The 20,524-nt window shown below is 35.2% G+C and overlaps 1 protein-coding gene across 1 annotated transcript in view; it reads left to right on the forward strand.

Annotated features, from left to right (window-relative positions):
• Window positions 1-20,524, forward strand: part of DNAH7 (dynein axonemal heavy chain 7) — a gene marked incomplete at both ends in the record, with an annotated part of 102,359 nt that overhangs the window by 58,732 nt on the left and 23,103 nt on the right. Inside the window, 12 exons of the mRNA XM_079539127.1 lie at window positions 811-1,683; window positions 2,523-2,752; window positions 3,544-3,874; window positions 6,534-6,880; window positions 8,081-8,261; window positions 9,346-9,531; window positions 10,194-10,357; window positions 12,883-13,037; window positions 13,897-14,087; window positions 16,955-17,088; window positions 17,797-18,132; window positions 20,133-20,259. Coding sequence (XP_079395253.1) covers window positions 811-1,683; window positions 2,523-2,752; window positions 3,544-3,874; window positions 6,534-6,880; window positions 8,081-8,261; window positions 9,346-9,531; window positions 10,194-10,357; window positions 12,883-13,037; window positions 13,897-14,087; window positions 16,955-17,088; window positions 17,797-18,132; window positions 20,133-20,259 — 3,255 coding nt within the window. The remainder of the gene's footprint in view (window positions 1-810; window positions 1,684-2,522; window positions 2,753-3,543; window positions 3,875-6,533; window positions 6,881-8,080; window positions 8,262-9,345; window positions 9,532-10,193; window positions 10,358-12,882; window positions 13,038-13,896; window positions 14,088-16,954; window positions 17,089-17,796; window positions 18,133-20,132; window positions 20,260-20,524) is intronic.

Here is a 20,524-nt window from a genome sequence, read left to right on the forward strand (position 1 = left end):
TGATCCCTATTTTATTACTACTGTTTTTTTTTTTCCTTCTGGTCTTCCTTTGGAAGAAACTCACAATCTTCCTGCCTTCAGCAAATGCTTCCCATCCATCATAGTAGAATGGACACCTTAGAGGCGCAACTTAGAAACATTCCTTCTTTGTTTTTTCATTTTTCCTCTGGAATTAAAGGAAAGCAAGGTTGTTTATAATTGTTATGCTTTTAAAATATTTGGCATCAATGATGGAAGACATCTTTGGTATTCAGCCCATTGATCACTCTTTCTCAAAGCAGGATAACATAAAAAAAGGAGCAATAGCAAATTTTGAAGAAGCTTTTCTAGAAGCTTCTTACATTTCTATAAGTACAAGTACAACACACTCCAGGAAATCCATTTCTAATGTTCACCATCTTTTTCATTAAAAAAAGTTCCTATTACCCAGCTGTCGTCTTCTTGCTTGAAATACAAACTGTAACTTCTCCTATATTTTTGTAGCAGAAAGGCTTCCTTCATCTGCAGCAGCCTTTTTTACATTTATACATTAATAAACGCATAGTATTTATTAGAATATGCATAGCAAATGCATATGTTTATGTATTTCCACACAGATCTCTACTGTAATTCCAAGGCTATAATACTGGGCTTGACTGTTCCAACTGACTCTAAATATCTATTTTTTTCTATGGATTGAAGTTTAAGATTATTTATATTCTGATTTTTTTTTTTTCTTCTGATTTGTTTTCAATTTATCTTTATTAAAATAAATACAAATTCAACAGCAGAAACAAGTACTACAATGTAACTATTTTGATCATCATACAGGTCCTTAGAGTATATTATGATCGCTTGGTGGATAATCCTGATCGGGCTTGGCTTGTTGGATTTATCCAAGAAGTTGTGAATAAAGACCTGCATGAAGACTTTCATGAACTTTTCCAGAATCTGGACTCCAATAATGATGGCAGAGTGGAGGAAGATGACTTACGTACCTTAATGTTTTGTGATTTTCATGACCCTAAAAGAGACGACACTAAATATAGAGAGATCACTGATGCAGATCAGCTGAGATTAGTTGTAGAGAGTCACCTCGAAGAGTTTAATAACTTGAGCAAAAAGCCAATGCAGCTAGTCTTGTTCCAGTTTGCTATAGAACATATTTGTAGAATTTCCCGTATTCTGAAACAGCCTCGTAGCCATGCCCTCCTTGTTGGTGTTGGAGGTAGTGGCCGACAGTCTCTTACTCGATTAGCAGCCCACATGGCTGAGTACAACCTTTTCCAGGTTGAAATAACTAAAAGTTACGGTACCAATGAATGGCACAAAGACTTGAAAGATATACTAAGAAAATCTACAGAAGCAGAAATGCAGGGAGTTTTCTTGTTCACTGATACACAGATAAAAAAAGAGTCATTCCTAGAAGACATTAACAACTTACTAAATGCAGGTGAAGTGCCAAACCTTTTTGCAGTAGATGAGAAACAAGAAATTTGTGAACAAATGCGTCAAATAGATCGCCAGAGGGACAGGGCCAAACAAACTGATGGTAGTCCTATAGCTCTTTTTAACATGTTTGTTGATCGCTGCCGAGATCAACTCCATATAGTATTGGCAATGAGTCCAATTGGAGATGCTTTCCGTAATCGCCTTCGTAAATTTCCTGCTCTTGTCAACTGCTGCACGCTAGACTGGTTTCAGGTAAAAAGAAAAATTTTATTTGGCTTGTTTTTCTAATGGAAATGTAGTAGACACATGAGTTCAGCCATTTCTTTAGCAAGTAATTCTGATTGAGATAGCAGCGAAAAATACTTTGGATTTTTTTAGTGTCACGCTTTAAATTGTTTACACACATAGAATAAACCTAACTGTAATAAAAGCTAATATAGGAAGAATACAGATAATCATCAAGAAAATAAATGTCTGATTGTGGTATAAGAGCATAGCTGAATGAACATAGTACTGTAGACATTATAGATTTTAAAAAGAATCATTTTCTATTATTGCAAGGACTACCAGAACCTGTGCTCCAAAAAAAAAAAAGTTTGGAACTGTAACCTCTGTTACAAATAAGCAAACAAACTAACCATCTTTCTGATGCAGACCACCATGTTTTCCCTACTACTCTGCAGTAAGACTGTATTCTGCATGTGACATCCTAAAGGCCCTAGATACGTGATTTAAAGTATATGTAATCCATCAAGTTTTAACAGGTCCTGGTCTAACTTTAAAAATTCTTTTGAAGAAGAGTAACAATCTTACACCAATATGGACATATTGAAAATGTGAGATTTTCCTTTTAGTAGGAATGTTTCCTCCAGATGAGATTTGACAGGAGGCTTGAATTAAATCTCTAGGTATTTGAGTTCTTTCTAGTTGTTATTATCCTCTTCTGTAATGATAATGCAGTCTGATTCTTTATGTCTCGGTATCTTCATCTGTGAAATGGGATAAAGATTTTTGTTTTTGTTTAGTAAAGTGTTTTGATATTTGTAAGTGTGAAGTGCTGAGTAAGAGAAGTGTTGATCCATTTTTCATAGACGTGGCCTGAAGATGCATTGGAAGCAGTTGCCTCTCGCTTCTTGGAAGATGTCGAAATGTCAGAAGAAACTCGAAGTGGGTGTATTGATATGTGTAAAAGCTTTCATACATCTACCGTTGTTTTATCTGATTTATACCACGCGGAGCTTCAGAGACACAACTATGTTACACCTACTTCGTACTTGGAATTGATCTCCACTTTTAAAACTCTGCTTGAAAAGAAGCGCACGTAAGGATCAATGAAGTCCTTTACTAACAGAGCACAAATTCACAAAAAGTATTATTGTTTTTATCTTCTATAGCTAATCTGAACAAAACAATGAATTGTTTCTAGTAAATTAAAACATAATTGAAATTGTAATAATTAATACATCCTGTTTCCTCTGAGATTCATTGGAGGCTGCAAGAAAGATATGTGGGAAACCAGCTTCTGAGTTGCTAGGTGCCATGATCTTGCTAGTGAGCTACAGCTGTGCTGAGCTTCTTCAGAAAGGGTTTCTGCGCATTTGTGCAGTTGTACTGTATGTTCCTGGCTGGTGAGAGGATGTTCTTCTGCTTTCCTTTTGTTCCCACTGATTGGACACTGTCATACCAATTAAGACAAATTCCGAAGTTCTTTTAAAAAATTGCTGTGTCACATTCTACTAATAAAGGGATTTCCTCAATTATACAAATTCTATTCCAGCCTCACCTCTTCCCTCTTATTTTTTCTCTTAACTACTGTATTGTGATTTTTGCAGTTCTTGGCACTCTGTTGTCAATAACTTAATAACTGCTCACTTATCTTGCAGTGATAATAGATTTATCTATAAACCAATCTCTGTGTATGCATAGTGGAGCAGTTAAAAACTGTGGCTTAAGCAATTCCTGGTGCATTCGTTATTTGTTGAGTGAATAAAACAAGCGTGATAGAGTATTTGATTACTTGATGTATTGAGAAATTTGGGGAATGAGCCCTAGCGAATGCAGTGGTCAAGTACTGATAAAATGATTTTGTAATGGAGTGCTATTTATTTTCAGCAAGGTGATGGAAATGAAAAGAAGATACGAAGTTGGCTTGGAGAAACTGAACTCTGCTACATCTCAAGTCGCCTCAATGCAGTCTGAGCTGGAAGCTCTGCAGCCTCAGTTACGGGAAGCCAGCACACAGGTCGATGAAATGATGGTGGTTATTCAAAAAGAATCCTCAGAAGTAGCCAAAACTGAAAAAATTGTGAAAGCTGATGAAGCAGTGGCAAATGAACAAGCTATGGCTGCCAAAGCCATCAAAGACGAATGCGATGCTGACTTAGCTCAAGCAATGCCTTATTTAGAAGCTGCTCTGGCTGCTCTTAACACTCTCACTGCACAGGTATATCTGACTGTCTGTACTCATGAACTAGAGTGGTATTGTGAGAAACGTAAGCATTGAGTATCTGCTTTGCAGAGTTTATGTTATACTAACAATTTTTTTTTAATTTGTAAGCTTTTTATTTTATTTTATTTTTTTGCTTTTAGAAAGAAAACATCACTGTATTTTATAGCAAAAATACAATAAGACTGTTTTTGCAGACTGATCAAATGTTATACTAGACATTTCAAAATTCATAGCTGTAAGTGTATTTTGCCCTAGCTAGAGGTTAGAAAAAATGCGTATACTTTTAACTTTCTTATTCATAACTTTTCTGCCTGTCAAGTAATATTTGTAGATTCAGTCTTTTGGAGTCTAGGAATTGAGATTCTGTGTTTCCTTGTGTTAAGGGAGTATGATATTGGGACTGGAAGCGGCCAACTTGTAGTTTTATGGATATCCAGTTTTGCCTTGCCCATGGTGGGATGAGAGAAAGTGTCCCAGACTGCAAAAGTGAGGGTGGACTGTGTGCTTCCGCTGTTGTGAGAAACAGGATTTTCGAATACTTTGAGGAAATCTTACGTGAAAGCAAATGTTTTGTTATCTATAGCTACTGTTGTTATCAAAAGTTTCAGATTAGGTCATTGTCAGATCATTGGCATGATTTATGAAAATAGTAAATGACTTAGACTCTTCAAGGCTGTTGTGTATTTGTGAATAACAAAACAGGAATGCAGCTTTGAAGGCCAATTAAGTAATTCTTCAGCTTCTTTAACTGCCCAATGTATCAAAAAAGTTTTATTATAAGAGGAGTAAAAAAAAAGAGGTAGGAACTTCCAGGGGGAAGGGGGGGAAGTAAGAGGTTTTTCCTCAAAACATAATTAAGTAGCATGACGAAAACAAATAAAAAGTCCATGTAGGGGAGCTTATAGCACTTACGCCGGACTTTCTGATTCACCCTTAACTCCACTGACAGCAAACGCTGCCCACAAGCCTGTGTGCGTAAATGCACTACTAAGTTCCTTTTTTAGAGAAACATCTGTACATAATTGAGTACTATGAAATTAGTATAATTTTTTTTTTCTGTCCCTCATTCATTAATGAAAATACTGCATTTCTGGAGCTATAATCTGCCATTTTGGTAAACTCTTTTTATAGGGTGCGCTTGTCATCGTTCCAGTTACAAAGAGCTTTATTACATACCGATATCTCCCTGTTTTCAGAAAACGGCAGTTCTCTTGCTTTTCTTACAGTTATTCTTACACTTACATAAAGTTTCTTACACTTCACATTGCTTTTAGTTGCTTTTAGTTTGCATTTAGTCTTTGAAATAGTATTTTACTCTACTTAAAACCCTCATCAAGTTTCTTTGTATTTTGTCCTTAATTTTATTTTATGGAATGGCTAACTTTGGTCTTTGGTTCTCTTAACTTCCTTCCCCGCAGTTCCTGTCAGCCTGTGTTCTGACTGCTTCGGTGAAATTCCCTGGCTTTATAGATAAGCTGTCCTTTCTCTCATTTGAACACTTGCACAGTTACAGTTGTTGTTCTTAAAGCATAGCTTAAAGCTCCACTAACTGTTTTTATTTTCTTTCTATTTTCATCCAGTCTTATCATTTCTGTGTTTTTGTGGCGTAGAGATTTCCAGAACATAAAAGATATGTCTTTCTATCCAAATTGCCAAGGTCTTAGAACTCAAAAACAAAACTAAGCAAAAGCTTGGGCGAACTGTCAAAATTGAGCACCAATTGGCAAGATAATTGTGAGTCTAGAACTCCATTAATGTTTTAAGTACGTTATTTTCTGAGAAAGGCTGTTAGAAAGAGTACTTGAATTTCCATGCAGAGTTACTCTTTGAGAAGGATGATGTTACATAAATCTTTAGTTCACTAACCTTCTGTTTAATTGGCTGTGTTTGCACACAGCAAGAATTATTTTGTTCTTTTACGTTATGCTTACACATTTGCATTTTAAACATTGCTTATTCATATTAGAAATTGGAGATTTTTCTTTGCGTGATGCAGCGTTTTTCTTAGTTGCTTCTTTCCTCCTTCAGTTCATTCTGGGGGTTTAATAAATGACCAGAGTACTAATTGATTTAATTCAGTACTTGGAGAGCACTATGGTTGGAGACAGTTTTGCCTTGTGTTATACCAAATCTATTAAGCCACTGCTGAATTGATTCTATAAGTTTGGAAATACTGTTACAGAGCCTGAACTGAAGGTTAGCAGTAGAACGTCTGAACTCCGTGACTGAAGTGCAATGCCCACTGCTGATTCAGGGGCAGAAATTACGTATAAAAATGAGTTACAGATGAGACTTTTTTTTTTACTCTTCCAAATTGACCATTAACTAGCTTTCGGGTCTTTTTGTTTAGAAGGCAATGTTAATTTGAACTCCAGAGCACTTCAAAGAGAGAAGTAGAGTGGGGGGTGAAAACAAAAATATATTTTTTTCAGAATGAAAGTGAGCTATATATATGTGTGAACTACACAAGCTTTTGGAATCGCAAATGTGTTTCAAATTATCGAGTTTGAAAATAGTAGGTGTACGTGGAAAAATATTATCTTGATAGAAAAATACTTATTATTTCTACTGTAACAGGGGAATTAATTCAAACGAATGTTCAGAGTTCTAAAAGTTGGATGTTTTACTTTGTTTTGTTTTATGTGTTTGTAAGGATATTACAGTGGTGAAGTCCATGAAGAGTCCTCCTGCTGGTGTCAAGCTTGTAATGGAAGCCATATGCATCCTTAAAGGTATCAAGGCAGATAGGATTCCTGATCCAACAGGTTCCGGAAGAAAAATTGAGGATTTCTGGGGTCCGGCTAAGAGACTTCTTGGTGACATAAGATTTCTTCAGTCCCTTCATGAATACGACAAGGATAACATTCCCCCGGCTTACATGGCTATCATAAGAAAACAGTATCTTACAAATCCTGAGTTTGTACCAGACAAGATTCGAAATGCTTCCACAGCAGCAGAGGGTCTATGCAAATGGGTCATAGCCATGGATGTTTATGATAAGTAAGTATGTGTAAAAATAATAATTAAAATAAACTTTGTTGAAGAAGTGAGTTTGTATTTACGCTAAAGGAAATTTGATACTACTTCTTACCGATGCAAGATTTGTGCAAATAAGCAGTCATAAACATTCATTCATAGAAGATATCTGATGTTAAGGTGTATAACCTGATTTTCAGTTCTAGATTTTTCTGAGAAGGCACAGGAGCGATGTTTATTCAGTTAGCAAATAAAGTTAACCTTTTTGGAGTGTTGCACATAGCAAACAGAGGTATTATTGAAATGTCTTTGAAAGTTTCTGACCGTATCGAGCCCCGAGGATACCTTACATATCCTTATGCGTGTTGTTTTTGGTGTGCTGAAAAAATATATGTAGTTTTGATGATGTTTCCTACTCGGAAATATTTGGAACCCACATTCAACAGTAAATCGCCACCGGGTGACTAAGGTTAATCTGAAATTTGAGTCATGGTAAGTAGAGTTAGAATGGTAGTCGTTGGCTAAAATATTAGGAAATGCATACTTGGTAGTTCTGCATTTGAGAACAACTTCAGAAGTTATGGTGACCTATTTTTTGAGAGAAAATTAACTACAAATGTGGACTTTGAACAGGATATGCAACTTAGAAGTAAGAGAGAGGATTAATTAATTACGACGTTAATATTTGTGGAATAGTGAGATATGGACCTTCTGTCACCTTGTCTTGCTACGTTTTTGGAAAGATAAACAGTATGTTTTCCATTTTGTGTTGCTTCCAATGTTCTCCTTGTACAGGTATTGTTAGAAAAGAGAGTCTTCAAAACTGGAAAATACATCCTTGGATATGAAAAGCTATTAATTTCCATATTATATTATTTATGTGTTTCCAATGGCAGAAATCCATCTGTAATGGATTCTAAGTTGTGGCTAAATGAGATACAGCTCAGAAGGATAACCATTTTCACTTTAAGGTATTAGGAATTGCAGAGGGTTTTGCAGAAACTGCCAAAGTCAGTCAGTAGCAGCACAGAAATAAGTAATGAAGTAAATGAAGCAAACACCAATTGTCTTCTCATATCACCAAATAATGAAAAACAGGACAGTGCGTAGCTGCCGAGTTGCTGACGTTTCCCTTCGTCTTTCCTGTATTAACTTTTTTTGACAGTAATTCTGGAATGAGGGTGCATTTTTCAGGTTTTCAGTTTATTCTTTGACTTTGTTTAGAGTGATAAAAAATGTTGCGCCCAAAAAGCTGAAGTTGAATGAAGCTGAAGCAGAACTGAAGATTGCTATGGATGGTCTAAGAAAGAAACAGGCTGACCTGAAAGAAGTCCAGGATAAATTGGCTGTACTCCAGCAGACGCTGGAATCCAAGAAACAGGAGAAGGCTGACTTAGAAAATCAGGTACATGATGCAAAATATGAACTGTTGTTCCACCTATTTTTCATCAGTTACTTGAAATTTACTTCATTATCAAATGGTATTTTTCCTTTTAACTGCCTGTGTGCTGTCTTACTTGTAGATTGACATCTTTTTATTTCAGTGATAAGATCTTGAAGATTTGATGCACAAAGCATAGGGAATGAATGCTTTAGAGTAATGAAAAATGCAGATGTTGTGATTTACAGGCATGGCTCTCCTGCATCCTCACTCACATTTGCTTTCCTAGGAGTTGGTTAATTTTCAATGGTTTCAATGGTTTTGATTAAATGTTAACTTGAAGGCCAATACATTTTAGGTTTTAGTTACACCTTTTGTGCCAAAACAATTTTTAGCGTGTTCATGGTAAACTCTGTTCCTAACTGCAGAGCTACTATGCGTGCAGAGACAGGCAACGTTTAGATGACGGTTTTTTATTTTATGTTTTTAAGATTTGTAATACAACATCATAAGGTTTTGTTACAAGAATACTATCAGAATTTAGTATTGAGCCATTTTATCTTCTTCTGCCTGAAACGTGTCCATAGTAGATAGAAGGAACTCAGAGACAGAGCTGGATTAAATACACGTTAAGTCAAATTGGAAAATTTGGAAAAAAACTTGGAAAGCTGATTTAGATAAAAACCTGCAACAGCGGAAATGCAGACTATGTATTTGTGTTTTTTTATAGGAAATAACAGGAATACCTACTTTAGTGAGACAACGACCTCTGTGAGGTGTTTGTGATTCTTTTGGACACGTAGATCATTTTGTTGACTTCATTATTTTCCGTATCACATGCGGAGCTGTCGTGAATTGCAGTGAATTGCGGGTTTTATATTTGTTGTCTTTCTTAATTTAGATGAAAGGGCAGCTAAAATTTAATGGGTTTCACTGTGCTGGTAGCGAGAGTGTTTTTCCTTTTGAAGCATTTAATTTGTAAATGGATGTTTTCTTTATGTTTCAGGAAATTGTGTAAGAAAGCACCTGCGCAGAGAAATTAATTGTGAATACTTTTTTATATTTGTCAAGTGATCACGTAATCAGTTTGGTTTCTTTTTTCCTTAAGGTTGACCTATGCTGCAAAAAAATGCAGCGAGCAGAGCAGTTGATTGGAGGCCTCGGTGGTGAAAAAACTCGTTGGAATGAGACCGCTTTGGAGCTGGCAAGGCAGTACATCAATTTGACTGGAGATATACTTATTTCATCAGGAATTGTAGCTTACCTAGGAGCATTTACATCCAGCTACAGAAAAGTAATGTGCCCTCTAACTTCATGCATGTGTTTTGTAATAATCTAAATTTAATTCACGTTACTTCTTCCTTCCCTCATTTTTAATCAAAGTAATTATTTTCTCCATTTTTCTCAAGAAAATGTTGTGCTGCTTTTTCAAACTATTGTTTTCTTTGTAGTACGGATACTTTGATATTACCGTTTTAAATCCTCTATAGAGGGAGTTAATTTTATAAGTATTTATAGCGTAAATAAATGGCAGGTTTTACACATCGCATTTACATAATTCTGAGAGTGTTCTGTTTTATTCTTTTAAGTGCATTTCAAGTAACTCACTTTGTGTCTGGGAAAGTAGGAATATTTTTGGAGAAATATAGTAAAGGGTTCTCAGATGTATTCCTGGCAAGTGTAAATTCTAGCGTAGATGATATTCTTAAAAGACATGTGGAGGCATCTCTAACCAAATATACCTATATTTCACATATAGAAATCACACGCAAAGGCATTTTTAGTGACATTTTTAGATATCCTGTACAGAAGCGTGAGTTTCTCTCCGTTTGGAGATATACTGCTCTTGTCTGTAGCATGTAGTACAGGAAATACATTGAAAATTGTTTTTAATAGTTGTGGAAATATTGTAAATAGGCAGAACTTCAGTTAATATTTGCTACTTTTCTCATCTAGATGCAAACCAAAGAGTGGACGTTACTGTGTAAAGCGAGAAACATTCCTTGTTCTGACGATTTTTCCTTAATGACTACCTTGGGAGAGCCAGTGAAAATCAGAGCTTGGAATATTGCTGGGTTACCCTCTGACACATTTTCTATTGATAATGGCATCATTATCTCGTAAGTAAAACAAATCTTCAAAAGCATGGTTGTTTTTAATTGCTTTCTTACATGCTTCTTTCGTGCTTGTCTGTTAACTACCTGTGTAGACGGTTTTCTACTGCGTACGTTTAAACTGCATAGCTGGTTTAACAAGCAGAGTTATATAATAAATAAATGACTGTGATGTTTCAATTGAAGAAATACTGATAATACCCTTCAACTTCATAATGTGAAGTTTTTAAATCTGTGAATTCCCTCTCCTCTTTTTAAACTCTTCTGGATTGTTATAATGAAACCAAAAGCAATGATATTTCACAGACGTGCTGCGTACGGGGTTACTCTTCAGTTTAAATGTTCTAAAGCGCTTCACCTGTGCTTTGGACGTCTCCATACATGCATAAGGACAGGATTAAAAAAAAACCCAAAACGATATTCACCTTCAAATTAATATATATTTCAGGTATTTATGACAGCACTTTTGTGTTGATCAGTTCTTTATAGCGGATTGATTAATCAGACGCTATTCGCAAAAGAAATACAAAGTGATAAACATTCTGTTCTACAGCTTGGCTTTATCCTATTTTGAATCATGAATGATGCAAGAAGTGAAAGAATAGAATTTTGAATTCTATGCTCATAGAATAATCAGTAGATACGAAAGTAATCATCCTTCAAAAACTAAAGCTCTGTTAATTTAAAATAAATGTGCTGTCTGTTACTACCAAGGGGTGTTTCTGCAGGGCTAATGGAGATTATTTTGTAAATCCTTCTTTGAGGATTTTTCCCTATATGGAAATGCTACGGAGATGATATAGATATCAACTGCTTGTCTACAGACAGTATTTTGTCTGTATGATGTAACATCCAGGCCCATTATGACTCAATGAAGCACCTCTCACTTCTGTCCAGTATGCTTGCCAGCACATAGCTACCGATTTGTAGCTACTGGGTTTTCTTCTTAGGGCAACTGAAGCTGAGTTCACCTTGTTTTGACTGGTGTTCTCTTTGTGATTGCTACCTTGTATACTTCATTTCACATCTGTTGCTCTGTGTTTTCCTACAAAGAATAAAAGCTTCTTAGAACCAGGTTAATGGCTGGCAAGCCTGTTAGTAGATACTTATGTAACATGTACTTCACATCTTTTCTGCAATATTGCATCGCATGAACTTGCTGATACAAACCTTTTCATTTTTGTTGCCGTTTACCTGAAAATTCTTGTCACTGTTTGAGGAGGCTGATGTTGTGCAGTGCTGGTGGTCGGATACCTCTTTTAGTGCAGAGCAAATGTTTTCACACTTAGCTAATATTGTATATTAAGCTAATGTTTTGAAACATAGATGTGCAGTTAATAATTCAGCTTTGGTAATTAGGCAGGTGCTGTGAGTACAAAACTAAACAGATGTCAAAGAATAATTCACTAGCTAAAAACCCCAGTGTATTTTTCACACTTAAGAATTAGAATGGATCGTCTAGAAGCGAAACATTTTACCAATGTTTCGGAGGTGTGCTGGGATTATAAATGTAACATGTAACTTTGTAAGCAGTTACCATATTAATAATTCGATCACCTAAGCTCCAAAGTTGACGCATGTTAATGAATCCACCGCTTCCACAGTACATCCCCTCCCCTCACTTTTATAAAGCTTTGATCAAAATTCCTTTTGAACTGATGAGAAGATGATTAGCATTTTAAAACTAAATAACGATGGCTCGCAATTTTGAAAAATCAGATAAGTTTAGCTCAGGTTGAAAGTACGTGTTATGCTTGTCGTTATATGTGTGTGCCTACATTTTTTTTAGGACCTCAAGAGCAATATAAAAATGCAACTTGAGTTTTTTAGAGCAATAAACATTTTTTTTTTTTTTTTTTAAAGGAAGAATTTGAGAGCTATTTGGAGATATTTTTGGAAATATACACGGTATTACTTGCGCATTTTCGTCCATTAAAAATGGTTTCAACAGCAATGAAAACCATCTGTGTTTAACTTTTATTAGAGTCAGCATACCTACGTGTGGTAAAGAATGCTGCAAAAAAAAAACCAAAAAAAACCCCATAAAGTAGTAATTAGCTCTGGCAAAAATAACATTGAGACGTTCTGCGTGTCCATTGTGCTTTAGGATTAGGTTTAAAAGATGATATCTTGAAGTATAAGTCACCTCTTGCATCCATTCGTTCACTTGGCAATGCTAACGTAAGTCTACAACATTAAAGCTGTTCAGAATTTCCAAACATACAGCGATCTTTTTAGTTTGAAAGAATTATAAAATTAAATGAGATTAATTTTTCTAGGATTTAAGAATTATTATTCTAAGAACTTTCTTTGGAAGTGGGAAATTATTTTTTGTGGGCAAATAACTTGAAGTTTCGTGTTTCCTCTTAATCTGTTAAAGATTACAGCCGAGCATGTACCTCAGCTGTAGGATTTTGGACTTGCAAGCTTTTGTTTTAATGAAAAAAGAAAATACATTGCCTTAAAAACGACTTTGAGGTAACAGTAAAGAGCTTATGTTTCAGCCTTGAAATGTGTATTTTTCCCTTCAGAAATGCGAGAAGATGGCCTCTTATGATAGATCCCCAGGGTCAAGCAAATAAATGGATAAAGAATATGGAAAAAGTCAATAGCTTGCACGTGATCAAGCTCAGCGACCCTCAGTTTGTTACGACACTGGAAAATTGCATTCAGTTTGGCAGTCCTGGTAAGTTATTGAATAATGAAAGTGTAAATTACAGGAAAACCTAGAGAGGGCACAATTAAATAAAAAACAGAACTCCGGCGTTAAATTATAACTATCATCGTTGATGTCTTTGATGCAGGTTATAAGCTAATTCTTAGGAGAAAATGATTCTAATCCTCAGTTTAATTGGTATCTTTTAATTGCTCTGCAAGAACTGTCACGTCTTTGTTTTCATGTTACAATCATTTGACTTCTAAAACGAAATATTGTTTCTATTTATGGCTTTTTAAGAGTATGAATTACCGAAGTGCTAGGCTGTGATAATTTAATGATTCCTGGATTCTGTCATTTTACTGCAGCTGCCGTACTGTTGTACCCTCAAACATAAACGAGTTAGTTAATAGAATACGTAATGATAATCGCAACTAATTTAGTTGGATAACTGGAGCTCAAGTAAAGAAATAGATTGTTTATTCTCCGTTATTTTTCTTTCGATTTTGATATTCTTGAAGTCTTGCATTGAAAGACAAGAAGGCGTGGATACTCAAAGTGATTTCTTTTGGTGGCACGTGGCGTATGATTTGTTGTTACGTCCATTTTTAAGAATGGTAATCTGTTGGCAGCAGTAATAGGAGTTTCAGCTGCTTGTTTGAAAATAGGTGTAGTATTAGGGAAAAAAGATGAAATTAAAAATTCAGTTCTTTAATTTGGTTTTCATTTGGCTGAATGCTCTAAGAAACGTTAATTAGATATGTAAATTTTGCCCGATTGATATTTTCACTTTTTGTGCATTGCTTACAAATTGCAAAAGACAGTCAATGAGTAGTATAAATAGTATAAATGCCGAGACGGCCCTACTAATGCTTATGTTATGTTGAAGTGCTTCTAGAGAATATCGGAGAAGAACTGGATCCTATTCTAGAACCACTGTTGCTCAAACAGACGTTTAAGCAGTCGGGAAGTATATGCATTTGCCTCGGAGACTCCACTATTGAGTATGCTCCTGAATTCCGCTTTTATATCACGACTAAGCTGAGAAATCCACACTATCTTCCTGAAATATCTGTCAAGGTGAGAATTTTTAAAGTACAACTCTGTTTTAACTTCAGAGTGATTCCTTGGCTTCAGCGGGGAAGATTTTTTGGCATTTGTTGATTCTTCCTCACTTACAATTTTTTGTTTTCGGCACTGCTGGAAGACCAGTGTTGTATCTCGTATCTAATACGTCACCTTGCAATACCAACGTATTTTCATACTCTAAGAAAATGCTGATTTATTGTAAGACCTTTTCCAGTCTATATCTCTTGATTCTCTCAGTAACCTTTATTACAAAAGCGTATTCAGGGATTTAATATAACATTTGCATGACATGCAAACTCTAATTAGACTTACATATTCAAGATTCTTTTTTGTAGTACAGGCAATTTCTGACATTGTGCCTCCTTTATGAAAGACATAAAAATAAAATTAAATATATAGAAAATATAAAATAATAAAATAAAATAACAAATGCTAAAATGGGGACATAATTTTTATATTCAAAGAACAACAAAAAAAAAAGCATTTTTCTGCTTTCAAGAATAAAATGGGTGGGTTTTTTCATCTTAAAATTGCTTGAGAGAAGTATTGCACTTTTTCTTCATCGTTCCTTTTAAAGAGTTTTTAATTGAAAAGTATTGTAAATCGGCACTTTGGCTAGAGGCTGTACTGAAACGCAGAATCTTTGAGTCAAGCTTTGTAAACATCATATTCAGCAATGTGGAAGGCTAAGTTTCAACTAAGGAGTACTGAAAGTGGGGGAAAAAAGCACAAAAATAAACGAAAGGGAATAACTTTTGTTCAGTTCTTTTATCAAAAAAGATAATTACCGTCAGGTTCAGGAAAAGAAAAAAAAAGATGAAATATAACAGGAAAGAGAGCTTACAGAAGATGTATTCTTAGACTAGTACATATGTATTTAAAATTGTATGAAAATTGTTTCCTAAGAATTGCTGATAGTTAATAGAATTAAAATCTTCTAGTTGTCAATCAGCAATTGATACAGGGAGAAGACAGAGAAGTAATATCTAAATAAATTTGTCCAAACGTAATTGTAACACCCTTTGCTGTGATTATCCTGAAGGTCGCTCTGGAGATAGCTAATGGAACAAGAGTCCAGAGAAAATAGTTATTGATAGGGCTATCGTATTTCATAGAAATGATAGTAATGGATTCTGATGTCTTACATTGCAAAGCCTTCAAAGACACATATAGAACATATTTGCAGTACAGAGATATATTTGCGGTTATTAGTCATTCAGAGTATCTTTCCTCCATTTGTAAGATTATTTATTAGAAATTGAGTAATTCAAAAAGCACTAAAAAACCTCATGATTTTCAGCTCTAGGAATGCTGTCTATTCATGTGCGTTAAAAACATCATTAAGGCCCTCTGAGGATAAGGAAGAATGCAGATTTTAACGTTTGCACTTAGTCCTCAAAGATTCAGGTATCCGAGCCAGCCAACTTTTCAGAGCGTAGCCGCTCCGGCCAAAAGTTACCTCAGAGCTGCTTATAGGAAACCATTTGCTTTGAGGAAGAGTAATGGAGCTTCTGAAATGTTCCTATATTTATAACCTTTAGATCTATATAATCTGTATATTTAGATCCCTCTATATATTATATATCAGTTTACCAGTATTAAAATTCTGAGAGAAGATGGGGGAAGAAATTAGGCCGTGATGCTTATGAATATCATAATGATTCTTAGAGTCACATACAACTGAACTTTCTCTCAAAATTCCCATTTAAAAAAAGCAGTAAAAGAGCCTCAAATGAGGTGTGGTGTAAGGAATATCTATTAATGTTGTATTTTAAGAAAATGAGAATACTATCCGTCCTAACTTCGCAAGCGAAGCTCATAGAAAAAAGGTTTTGACAACTTTTCATAGTACTAGAGGAAGAAGATTAAGATAAATTGACTGTACAGGTATTTTGTATTGTCACTAATCCCAAGGTTCAGGTGAACGTTCTTTGGAAATACAGATCATCTGTACCTACCAAAAAAGCCCAGAGAGAATCTATAGTCACTACAGAGACTTTAATCAGTGAGTTGATTTTTTTGGTTTTGAATTACGCTCATCAAGTATTTTCTAGTCTCTACTGGTAATGTATTTTTTTTACCTTTTTCATACAAAACATTATATGTTTTTTGCTTTTTCAACCAAAGCACGTCATTTATTGAGTCAGTTATAAATACGTTATGGCACAGAAATTCTTTTAGTGAACAAGTTTTCAAAATGTCTTTTTTTTTTTTTTTTTTTTTAAGATATTTTCTCAAGAGAAAGATGTGCTATTATGCTATTAGTAGGATACAAATATCTGTGGTAATAACAACCCAAACTACATGAGAACAGGACAATTAAGAGGGGAAAGTGTATGTTGTGGGAGCAACGTCAACTGAAAGTGTAACTCCGGCATCTGTGTTTCCACTTACTTGATGAAAATTGCAAGGATTGATTATAAAGTAGAAAAGAAGTTTCTTAAAATTCTAAAATGTGATCTGTATTTGTATTTTTCTAAAATACTGTGTCGGCATCCCTTCTGCAGTGGGATGTTCAGATTGAACAGATCTGGAAAACAAACACGAACCAATGTATTTACAGAACTTGTGCATTAATTTGAATCTTCCATTCATAGAAGTCTCTCTGAAAAAGCTATTTGAAGGCTAAAGGTATCAAAGGATCGTTCATTTACATTATGTGAACCAGTCACTTGAAGCATTAGAGTTTCAATGTAATTTCAAGCACTAACTTTCTGGTACACGATCTTAAACTCTCATCTGCTATTCATTTACCATCCAATTTTCGTGTAACGCGTCGTTATGCAGTCCTCATCCTGTAAATGAGGAAGCATTTTAATTGTATATGATCAATTCTCAAAACATCTTCCTTCTAACAGGTAACACTATTGAATTTCATGATAACTTCAGAAGGAATGCAGGATCAGCTTCTTGGAATAGTAGTTGCAAGAGAAAGACCAGATCTTGAAGGAGAAAAACAAGCGCTCATCCTTCAAGGGGCTGCAAATAAAAGGTATGAAGATAATTTCCCTTGCTAGGGACAGAAGCAAATTGCAGTTTAGGAAAATCAAAATCACTGGAAATACTTTTCAGAGGCGTTTTTTAATTGTTCTATTATTTAGGTCTGATTTAACTGGAAATTCAAGAGCATGATTTTTGAGAGCCCAGACTCGGCTCGTTTGGCTTTTAGACTGATGAGAACACACGGTCTTTCTCTTACTCGTACCGTTTATGGCTTTTTGTCACAGACACAGTTTGCTATCTGTGGGATTGTAATAAAATATTGAAGAAGTTAGGGGGATGTGTCATCGTAGAGCAAACTCCTGATCCTGTCTCCTGTCTTTACATGTCCCTTTCAAGTTGTTATTAACATATGACTTGCTGTCCTCGCAAATGTTGATGTTTTACAGTGTTTTTTTTTTCCCAATTTGCATTGTATTTGCTATTATTGCACATGCGGAAGGGATCTTTGCCCGCAGATCAAAGCATGAAACGTGTAGCATTCAAAATGTTGTGACCCATTCTCCCTTTGCAATGTTTATTTCAAGTCTGAAATTAGCTTAATTTTTCTGAAATTTAAGCCAATACTTAATAACAGATACAAAAAGGTTTTCTTACGTAAGTTGCGTACCGTGGAAAGAATCTACGCGTAACCTTCTTCTGTAAAACTAGCAGAAAATTGCCAAATTTAATAAGCAAAAAAAATTGTATTTTATCATAGGCAATTAAAAGAAATAGAAGACAAGATTTTAGAAGTTCTTTCGGCTTCAGAAGGAAATATTTTGGAGGATGAAACCGCTATTAAGATATTGTCTTCTTCCAAAGTTCTGGCTAACGAGATTTCTGAAAAGCAAGCTGTAGCCGAAGAAACAGAAAAGAAGATTGATGCCACTCGTATGGGCTATCGTCCTATTGCTGTCCATTCATCGATCTTGTTTTTTTCTATTACCGATCTAGCCAACATTGAGCCGATGTATCAGTACTCTCTCATGTGGTTTATTAACCTTTTCACCATGTCTATAGATAACTCAGAGAAATCAGAAGATTTACAAACAAGGTAAGAGGGATAATTTGCCATTTGTAATTGGTGACATTTTCGGTTAGTCTAGAGAAGTTACTGCCATTTCTGCGAAGCGTGTCACGTAAGGCGTCGCGTTCTGAAACATTCTTTGTATATATCTGCCGGATATTGTTCTGGAAGACAATTTCTTCATAGAGACAAAATGGTATGACATAATACAAGTGCAACATATTTCACTCTTTTATTTAGTAATTGCTAACTTAAGACACATGTGAAATTGCAAAGCAGCAGAGCAATTAAAATGGTCCGCTCACCTTAATTTTGTATTTAATGTATTGACTTTGTATGCCTTCCCGAAGCAGGTAAGAAACATTCACGCAACTGGTAAAAGAGAATGAAGTCTTGTGTCCGGGGGCCTAGGTTGTAGAGTAGGAAAAGCAGTAGTTATTAACCCAGCAAATGTTGGAATGTTTGATTACGGTTTTGTATGCTGGGCGTCCCTCCCTCTTCCATTTTTTCTTCACAAGAACGGGAGAAACTGCAATCTTCAATGATCTCATAGAAGCAAGCCCTGGATTGATTTTACGTGTGATTGATTAAGATCGCAGTAGGATTGTTCAAAATGTAACGCTGAAGTGAATTAGCTACATGGAGATTTTCTTAAGAGATTTTTTCAGTATTCCATCAATTCCATTAATAAATTGTATTTCGGCAGCTTGTTTGATCTCCAGATCTGTGGATTAAATGCACGGAGCTTTGCTTTTCTAGCTTAGCTACTTCCGTGGTCATTCACTGAACGAAAGACAGGGGAAACTACTGCAGAAAAAACAGTTAGTGTTACAGATTACGATTTCTGAATTATCTGTGACAGTCTGTGTTTTATTTAAATACAAATGAGGTGCGGTTCCGGGCAAGGTAGCACTTAACGTAAAAGAGTTTGTTTTAATGGTGTACTGATTTACGAAGGTTGTTTTTTCATTAGAATTAAAGGTCTGTATTGTTCAAGATTAGCATACGCGTTTTTATCACAAATGCTACGCATTCAAGTCAGAATTAATGTTTTGTTATCGTATTTGAAACTACGTTCAACTTATCCTTCTGCCAAAAGACAGTCTGCATTCTATACATCTATCCCTTTGACTTTAAATCTTACGTGTTCTTGTCTCAAAAAAGCAGCCACACGTGCCTGTGTTCCTAAATCAAAGTCAGCGAGCGATAAGACAAAAATTTTTTTACTTAGTTTATTTGAAACAAAAACTTTGTGCTAGCAGAAATTGGAAGATGCGGGACCCGAATTCCAGCTGACAGTATGCATTCCTGGGGCACGATAGGTGTAAGCTCATTTTCACAGCTTTGCCCATCTAAGACATAAAAAGGCAGACCTGCCAAGGAACAGAAAATTCTGTCAGTTAATAATTCACGTGGGACTTTTTTCTTGAGTCGTCTCCACTAATCAGGTGGCATTCACTATGTGTTCTGAGATTTTTATATTCTTCTTAATTCTTTTCTTTGTTTGACATAACTGTATGAATGCAGGTGCTTGGTTTCTAACCATCTGTATAGGTTTTTCATTTCTTTTTGGCTGTTCTAACGTAGCTCTTGGCGAAATGATGACTGACAAACCTTCCTTTTTTATTTAATTTAAAGAAAATAATTAACAGTCACAAGTTTTTCTTATATTTGCGATTATAGCATCTGTACAATAGGAAATGGATTACAGAAGATGATCAAAAATCAGAGGTTTGGATTTGAGCCGTGATATTCTTGTTCATAATGAATCTTAAGATTGTTGTTCTTTTTGCCACTCCCAAAGGAGACTGCTCTTTTCCTTGGCAAAACATGTCGGGGAGTCGTAATTTTGGTTTTTGTTATTTTGGCCAAAAATCGGTACCCCAATTTAATGATTCTTTTGAGGCTAATTGACCAGACAGTTTCTTACGATTAAGGGGATCCAATTTATTTGTAGTAGGCTTCAAAAATGCACAGATCTTAAGCTTGATATTAATGGAAGATCGTTCTTTTCCTGACACCTGTAGGTTGAAGATTCTCAAGGATCATTTCACTTACTCTCTTTACGTCAATGTCTGTCGTTCACTGTTTGAAAAGGACAAGCTGCTCTTCTCTTTTTATCTAACTGTGAATCTCCTGAAATATGAGAAAATGGTAAGTAATTAAAAATAATCTCATGTTCAAATGACCAGCCGTAAGAATTGAGAGGATAAAATAGGAAAATAAGTGTATATGTAATAGTAATATTTAATCCAGAATTTTGTTGAGTTCAATAAGCAATTACTAGAAGCAAAGAAGATTCTCTAGAATAAAATAAATTTGTCACAAACAAGTGTGGCAAAAACATACTAGATGATAATAGCTTTTCTGGATGTTATTGAAACCTAAGTCCACCCTATACTATTCTTAGGGTTAAGGT

Source organism: Tetrao urogallus (assembly GCF_951394365.1).
Source record: "Tetrao urogallus genome assembly, chromosome: 8".
In the NCBI taxonomy this organism is placed as follows: domain Eukaryota; kingdom Metazoa; phylum Chordata; class Aves; order Galliformes; family Phasianidae; genus Tetrao; species Tetrao urogallus.